The following is an 8,490-nucleotide window of genomic DNA, read 5'->3' as shown; positions in this document are numbered from 1 at the left end:
CAATATTGCAGGTGAGGCCTCAGTAAAGCCCTGTACAACTGCAGTAAGACCTCCCTGCTCCGATACTAAAATCCCCTAGCTATGAAGGCCAACATACCATTTGCCTTCTTCACCGCCTGCTGTATCTGCATGCCCACTTTCAGTGACTGATGAACCATGACACCCAGGTCTCGTTGCACCTCCCCTTTTCCTAATCTGCCGCCATCCGGATAATGTTCTGCCTTCGTGTTTTTGCCCCCAAAATGGATAACTTCACATTTATCCACATTATACTGCATCTGCCATGCATTTGCCCACTCACCTAAACTGTCCAAGTCACCCTGCAGCCTCTTAGCGTCCTCCTCACAGCACACACCTCCACCCAGTTTAGTGTCATCCGCAAACTTGGAGATATTGCACTCAAATCCTTCATCTAAATCGTTAATGTATATTGTAAAGAGCTGGGGTCCCAGCACTGAGCCCTGCAGCACTCCACTAGTCACTGCCTGCCATTCTGAAAAGGACCCGTTTATCCCGACTCTCTGCTTCCTGTCTGCCAACCAGTTCTCTATCCACGCCAGTACATTACCCCCAATACCATGCGCTTTGATTTTGCACACCAATCTCTTATGCGGGGCCTTGTCAAAAGCCTTTTGAAATTCCAAACACACATCCACTGGTTCTCCCTTGTCCACTCTGCTAGTTACATCCTCAAAAAATTCTTCAAGCATGATTTCCCTTTCATAAATCCATGCTGACTTGGACCGATCCTGTCACTGCTTTCCAAATGTGATGCTATTTCATCCTTAATGATTGATTCCAACATTTTCCTCACTACTGATGTCAGGCTAACCAGTCCATAATTACCCATTTTCTCTCTCCCTCCTTTTTAAAAAAGTGGTGTTACATTAGCTACCCTCCAGTCCATAAGAACTGATCCAGAGTCGATCACCAATGCATCCACTATTTCTCGGGCCACTTCCTTAAGTACTCTGGGATGCAGACTATCAGGCCCCAGGGATTTATCAGCCTTCAATCCCATCAATTTCCCTAACACAATTTCCCACCTAATAAGGATATAGAAACATAGAAACATAGAAAATAGGTGCAGGAGTAGGACATTCGGCCCTTCGAGCCTGCACCGCCATTCAATGAGTTCATGGCTGAACATGCAACTTCAGTACCCCATTCCTGCTTTCTCGCCATACCCCTTGATCCCCCGAGTAGTAAGGACTTCATCCAACTCCTTTTTGAATATATTTAGTGAATTGGCCTCAACAACTTTCTGTGGTCGAGAATTCCACAGGTTCACCACTCTCTGGGTGAAGAAGTTTCTCCTCATCTCGGTCCTAAATGGCTTACCCCTTATCCTTAGACTGTGACCTCTGGTTCTGGACTTCCCCAACATTGGGAACATTCTTCCTGCATCTAAACCCATCAGAATTTTAAACGTTTCTATGAGGTCTCCTCTCATTCTTCTGAACTCCAGTGAATACAAGCCCAGTTGATCCAGTCTTTCTTGATATGTCAGTCCCGCCATCCCAGGAATCAGTCTGGTGAACCTTCGTTGCACTCCCTCAATAGCAAAAACATGAAGGCAGAATATTATCTGAATGGCAGCAGATTAGGAAAAGGGGATGTGCAACAAGACCTGGGTGTCATGGTTCATCAGTCATTGAAAGTTGGCATGCATGTACAGCAGGCGGTGAAGGCGGAAAATTGCATGTTGGCCTTCATGGCTAGGGGGTTTGAGTATAGGAGCAGGGAGGTCTTACTGCAGTTATACAGGGCCTTGGTGAGGCCTCACCTGGAATATTGTGTTCAGTTTTGATCTCCTAATCTGAGGAAGGACGTTCTTGCTAATGAGGGAGTGCAGCGAAGGTTCACCACATGGATTCCAGGGATGGCTAGACTGACATATGAGGAAAGACTGGATCAACTGGGCCTTTATACACTGGAGTTTAGAAGATGAGAGGGGATCTCAGAAACGTATAAGATACAGACGGTACTGGACAGGTTAGATGCGGGAAGAATGTTCCCGATGTTGGGGAAGTCCAGAACCAGGGGACACAGTCTTAGGATAAGGGGCAAGACATTTAGGACTGAGATGAGGAGAAACTGCTTCACTCAGAGTTGTTAACCTGTGGAATTCCCTGCCGCAGAGAGTTGTTGATGCCGGTTCATTGGATATATTCAAGAGGGAGGTCGATATGGCCCTTACGGCCAAAGGGATCAAGGGGTATGGAGAGAAAGCAGGAAAGGGGTACTGAGGTGAATGATCAGCCATGGTCCTATTGAATGGTGCTTCAGGCTCGAAGGGTCGAATGGCCTACTCCTGTACCTATTTTCTATGTTTCACACACAGTGAATCCTCAAAGTCAATGCCTGCTATCCTGGCAGCAATAATGATACCTTCATCCTGCACCAAACCAGTGTGCCAGGATTCTTCCAGCCACCACTTTAAGCTCGAGAGTATCTGCTCGGAGACAAGGCCTATCCACTCTCCATCTGGCTCACAACTCCCCTCCGCAACCCAAACACTCGTATTCAGCACTCATATGTTGAGAGCTATGCTTCCACTAGGAACATCATCGAGCAGATCATCGGCCTACTGAATCAACGGTTCTGTTGCCTTGGCCGGTCGGGAGAAGCCCTCCAGGTCTCAACTGAGCGGATGTCCCATTTCGTGATGGTCTGCTGCATGCGCCACAACTTGGCTATCGTGAGGGCGCAGTCCTTCCCACCAAGCTACCTCAGGAAGAGGAAGAGGGAGAGGACGAGGGAGGGAGGAGGCAGCCAGACAATCGGGCTTGTGGACGGGCTGTCCGTGACCGGCTCATCAGACGCCAATTTGCATGAATGAAACCCCAGGTTCCCGTAGCTCACGACATCCCCATCATACCATCCCTGTCTCACGCCAAATCACAGCATCCTCCTCGGCGCAATGCTGAAATGAGACACACCACAAAAGATTCCAAAACACAATTAATACATTTATCTTTAAACATATCACACATATTACATGAATACAATTAACTAATCAACCTGTGCAATCCCTAGTGCCAGTTGTTAATGCACCATTTCCTATTCTAGTGCTCCTACGCAGAGCATCCCCAGCGGTTGCAGCATAGCTGATGGAAGGCTGCTGAGTTTCCATGCAGGAGGCTTTAGATGGCCTTACAGGAAGACTTTGACCAGCTGTGGACCTAGAAGGCCCATCTGTAGACTGCACCGCCTCAGCAGGGATGGCAGTAGTCTGGCCCTGGTCGAAGGTGGTAGACCCAGCCGCTATAGCAGCAGTGCTTGGGTGGCATCACGCAGAGACTGCATGAGAGCAGTCCGAGCTTCCGCTGCAGCACTAAGACGTTGGGTCGTTTCCACCGGTGCTTCAATGGAAACTGTGACACCACTCATCGTGCATGCCATCACCCCAGGGTCACGACAGTCTCTCTGGGACTGGAGATCCTGGGCTTAATGCTGTGCGCAGAGCCCTGTGCTCCTTACCATTGGTAACTCGAACAGCCTTGCCATTGCACCCATCATTTCCGTGTGCATGTTCATCACCCTTCTTCTAAAGGCCTCCTCATTAAGGTCCTCATCAAGTCCTGTGCAGCAGACTTTTTCCTCCGGGGAGCTGGCCCCCAAGCTACCCTTTTCTCTTGGTCTTGTTCAGCCCACTTGTGCCCATTGCTTCACCCTGTGCAAGTCTCACTACTACACAAGCCTCTAAAGAACATAGTGCCAGTTTCTGAGCTGGTGTCAGCGAGTGACAAGATGCAGTGACGCGGTGTCTTCTTTTTCCTCCTCGCGCTCATCAGTGCCTTCGGGGACAGATTGCTTGGGTGCTTGCTGATTATCTGAAAGCAGAAAGGTACAAGAATCAGGTTATGGTGAGGGGAGGGGGGCAGGAAGGCAGAAATGCATGCATACAGCACGAGTAACTTGAAAATGAGAAAAGACTGTGGGCTAAGGGGGAAGGGGGATGCTAGGAGGAGGATTAGGAATGAATGTACTGTTATTGTTCCCCAAGGGGATCAACATCGCTGGTGGCCACGGCGCCCAGTGATCTCCAGCACTCGTGTCTCCAGCTGGCTCAGCTCTTCAATGTGGTCTTGGCCCCCAACTGTCCACTCCTGCTTCTGCCGATTACGAGCGATCTTAGCCTGCAAGTGCAATGGAAGGTCAGTGAATGCGGTGCAATGTGTTTGGGTGATGTGTCTGCCATAGTTGAATAGCTGTCATTGTATGCAAGGTGTGAAATGTGGATGTGAGCGTTGATAGGTGGAGATGGTTGGTGGGTGAGTGCTGGGGATACAGTGCATTGATCAGTGTGTGAAGCCTGTGGTACAGATGGTGGTACGTAGAACTTGTTGAAGCCTTCACTCACCCTGACCATCCGTGAGAGGTTGTTAAACTGCTTCCTGCACTGGGTGTGGATCCTGAGGACCACAGTGCTACCCGTGACATGGTGTGCTACTTCCCTCCACAGTGCAGCAGACTTGTGGTGAGGGCCTCCTGCCAGTTAGTGGGTACAGGATCGTCTGCCTTTTCTCCACCGCGAAAACCAATGTCTCCAGAGCTTCATCGGAGATCCTCCGGGCTCTCTTTCAAGAGTGACGATCTACTATCAGGATTTATAAAAAATTCTTCCTTCTCCTTGACCGTCTCATGGTTGTTGGGCAGCTGCACATCCAACAATGCTGAGAATGAGGTGATGCAGCATCACTGAACCTATCCTTTAAGTAGTGAAAAAAAACCATGGCAATCATTACTTGCAATCAGACTGCCCCGTATATTGGTCCAGCTTCAGGGTAATGCCAATGAGCTTGGGTTTCTAAGACTAAAACCATGCCTAAAGTAATTTTCATGAGGAGTATGAATTTTGCGTGCATCCTAGATTATTTTCAGGTGGTGCAGATTAACCATTTTTAGTCTAAACACTGCACATTTCTTGGCTATAACAAATTTCTAGCCCCTAATGCTTTAAAATGAGAATTCAGTTACCAAGAAACATCATTGCAACTAATATAATCACTGTAAAATTTATTGGGAGATGAAGAACATATTTACAAATATTATATGTAACACAATCTCCACTGCAGTTATTATAGTATCAGTCATCTTGAATCATTTACAAGGCACACTAAAAAAAAGACAAGACAATGTGTTGGAGGCTTGTAGGTTGCCGGACATAATGATATGTTGGCTTCTAGGTTGCTGCTGGTTTTCATTAAGGCTGTTCGCCTTTGGCTTTTAAATCGTAGTGGTACCTGAGGACATAAATGAGACAGTAAGCAAACTTTAAAAAAAGAATAAATTTGGTATTTAGTATGAAACAAAAGTAGCATTACACACCATCCTTCCTTACTACAGTGCCACTATATAAATGTCAGTACTAGCAAAACACAATCTAGAATGGAATTGCAGAGACTGGCGGAAACGGGAGACACATCTGGGGATATTGTATGTCTTTATCAAACAACAAGTTAAATTTCCAGACAAACTAGGAGGAACAGGCAAGCAGTGCAGGAATCTCAAGTACGGCACTCACAAACAGGTATTCAGTGTTGAATACCTGTGAGAATAATGACACCTCAGTGGAGTGCAGTCAGAAACAAATCAATGGCAACGTGCAAGATTCGACTGCACAGGGGAGCACAAGTGTAGGAATGCAGTTATTACAGAGGATTCTATAGTCAGGGGGTTAGAAAGGTGTTTCTGCAATTGTGGACACGAGTCCTGAGTTGCCTCCCTAGTGCCAGGGGAAAGAATGTCACAGAACGGGTGTAGGGGAAGGGGAACAGCTAGAAGTTGTGGTCGATGTTGGAACTAATGACAGGTAGGAAAAGGGTTGAGGTGCTACAGGCAGTTTCAGGAGCTGAGAAAAAGACTAAAGAACGGGACCTCAAAAGGTGGTAATCTCTGGATTACTTCCAGTCCCCCGTGCTGGTAAGTACAGAAACAGCAAGATAGTGCATGCAAATGTGTGACTAGAGAAGTGATGCAAGAGGGATGGCTTCAGATTTTTGGGGCATTGGGATCAGTTCTGGGGCAGGAGACACCAAGCCGGACAGGTGCACCTGAACAGGGCTGGGACCAAAGTCCCTGTGGGGGGGGGGGGGGGGGGGGGGGGAGGGAGGAGGGAGGAGAAAGAGTTTAAACTAGTTTGACAGGGGGAGGGGCATGAGGATGCAGCAGCAGCAGCAGCAGAGGAAAGACAAGGTGCATAGAAAACTAGGAGACAAACAAAGCCTACTTGCATGGTGTTGGAATACATGCGTGTTAATGCGAGGAATGTTAGAAATAAGGTTGAAGAGCTGCAGGTGCGAACTGCCACATGGGGTTATAATACAGTGGCTATAATGGGGACCAAGCAGGTTTAAACATGGGCAGGAATGGGAACTAAACATTCCTTGCGACAATGTATTTATGAGGGATAGGGAAGGAAAAAGACAGGAGTGGGGGCGGCAATACTGATCAAGGATAATATAAAGATGAAGTGGGATGATATACTCGAGGGTTCAAAGACTGAATCTATTTGGTTAAAGTTAAGGAACAGAAAAGGAGCTGTTACATTACTGGGTGTTTACTATAGACCCCCAAATAGAGAAAGATATAGAGGAGCAAATCTGTCGGCAAATTTCAGAGAAATGTAAAGCTAATAGAGCAATAATAGGGGACTTCAATTACCCAAATATAGACTGCAGAAATAAACCCAGTAAAGGGCAAGGAGGGTGAAGAATTCCTAAAATTCGTAATCAGGAAGCAGTGCTGGATCTAGTTCTGGGGAATGATGTAGGGCAAGTAGAGTGTATTGCAGTGGTAGAACATCTAGTTAATAGTGATCATAATATAATTAGGTTTAAAGTAGTTATGGAAAGAGACAAAGAAAAAAATCAAAGGTGAAAATACCCAACTGGAAGATTTGAGAAGGGATCTAGCACAGGTGGACTGGAAACAAAGATTGACCAGGAAAACAGTAAATGAGCTATGGCAGAGATAGTTCAAGGACAAACCAAGCATCCAAAGCTAGAGCTTCCTGGATGACAAAGGAAATGGAGGTTAAAATAAAACAAGGAGGTTTATGATAGATGCCAGGCACATAATAGAGTTGAAACCCATTCAGAATACAGAGTATGCAGGGAATAATTGAAAAAAATACAAGGTCAAAGAGAGCCCGAGAAAAAATTAGTGTGTAACATAAAAGTGAACCCCAAAGGAAGTCTTCATATTTAAGCAGAGGGTAGAGGGCATGACTCAGGTACTGATTGAGTACTTTGCATCTGTCTTCACAAAAGAAGTTGTTAATGTCACAGTAGGAAATTGGGGAGGGGAGAGTAGAAGAAATATTGGATAGGATTAAAAAAAGGATGCACTTACTTATACTGCAAAAATGGCCACCATGCTTGTCTATGATTGGTCCCCTTGGAGGATAAGCCACAGCCTGAAGTTTCACAGGAATGTGTAACTGGAATCACCCATCCCAAGGTCTCACTGACTTTGCAAATTGTAACTTGATCCACTTTGACTTCCTAAAGTGACAGAGGACAGAGCTCCCCAGAAGACAGCAAGGGCCAGCCAGAGAGAGAGAGAGAGAGAGAGAGAGAGAGAGAGAGAGAGTCGGGGGGGGAAATGTGCCTTACTGGAGTGCCTTTCAGTCTGCCTTCCAAAAAGGCAGGAGAACACATGTACGAGACCATAGAATACAGAACACACAACAAAGGTCTATTGTTAAAAATCCTTGGATCATGAAATTGTTTTATGGGTTGCAAATACACTGTGAATCCTGGCAGATTCAAATTCTGCTCACAGGAGCGACTGGTAATGCTAAACCAGATAATATAGAGAGAATAGATCAGTGAACTTTGTAGCAGGTTCCCATAGATTGCAATTCTAATTATACATCACCTAGCCCACTTATTCTGTAGAAAGATGCATTACTTACCTGGCAAGGGTTTTTCATTCTTTCAATGATATGCATTTTCCACGCAGACTATAGTCTAATTTGGCAGATTCCAGAGAAATCACATGCTAAACCAACCATATGATAACTTCATCATTAAGTTGGTGAAAGATGGTGTTGCCATGCACATCATATGAAGCTCCAGGACCTGTGCCATTGCTTTATTGTTTTGACCTCAAGTTAAACTGAACGCAACTAAATCAGTTACACTCCCCAAAATATATACTCTGTGGGAATGGGTGGGGTCATGGTGTATGGAGATACACATCATTTGAGGAATGAAGGAGACTATACCAGATAGGTAATCTATCTTTTTACATTCTCCATACACTATGGGAGCTTAGCAAAGTAAAGAAAGGCATTTTCATTTATATAATGCCTTTCACATAAAAATGATGTCCTGAGGTGATTCAGAAGTCATGGATTACTTTAGAAGTTCAGTCATTGTTGTTATGTGCACAAGGAGGGAGGCTGGGGAACTAAATATCCCTGCACAGCTTACCAGCTGATAAGTGCAGTTTACCAAAGGCAATGTTGTGCACTGCCAT

The 8,490-nt window shown here is 45.8% G+C and overlaps 1 protein-coding gene across 1 annotated transcript in view; it reads right to left on the bottom strand.

The window, feature by feature from the left end:
• Nucleotides 1-5,007: 5,007 nt before the first annotated feature.
• mpc2b (mitochondrial pyruvate carrier 2b) overlaps nucleotides 5,008-8,490 on the bottom strand; it is a 29,837-nt gene continuing 26,354 nt past the window's right edge. Inside the window, exon 5 of the mRNA XM_070893465.1 lies at nucleotides 5,008-5,249. Within this exon, the coding sequence (XP_070749566.1) occupies nucleotides 5,210-5,249 (40 nt within the window). The 3' untranslated portion in view covers nucleotides 5,008-5,209. The remainder of the gene's footprint in view (nucleotides 5,250-8,490) is intronic.

The sequence above is a fragment of the Pristiophorus japonicus genome, chromosome 11, assembly GCF_044704955.1.
Source record: "Pristiophorus japonicus isolate sPriJap1 chromosome 11, sPriJap1.hap1, whole genome shotgun sequence".
In the NCBI taxonomy this organism is placed as follows: Eukaryota; Metazoa; Chordata; class Chondrichthyes; family Pristiophoridae; genus Pristiophorus; species Pristiophorus japonicus.
Note: the sequence above shows the minus strand (reverse complement) of the source record. Positions and strands in the feature narration are given on the sequence as shown.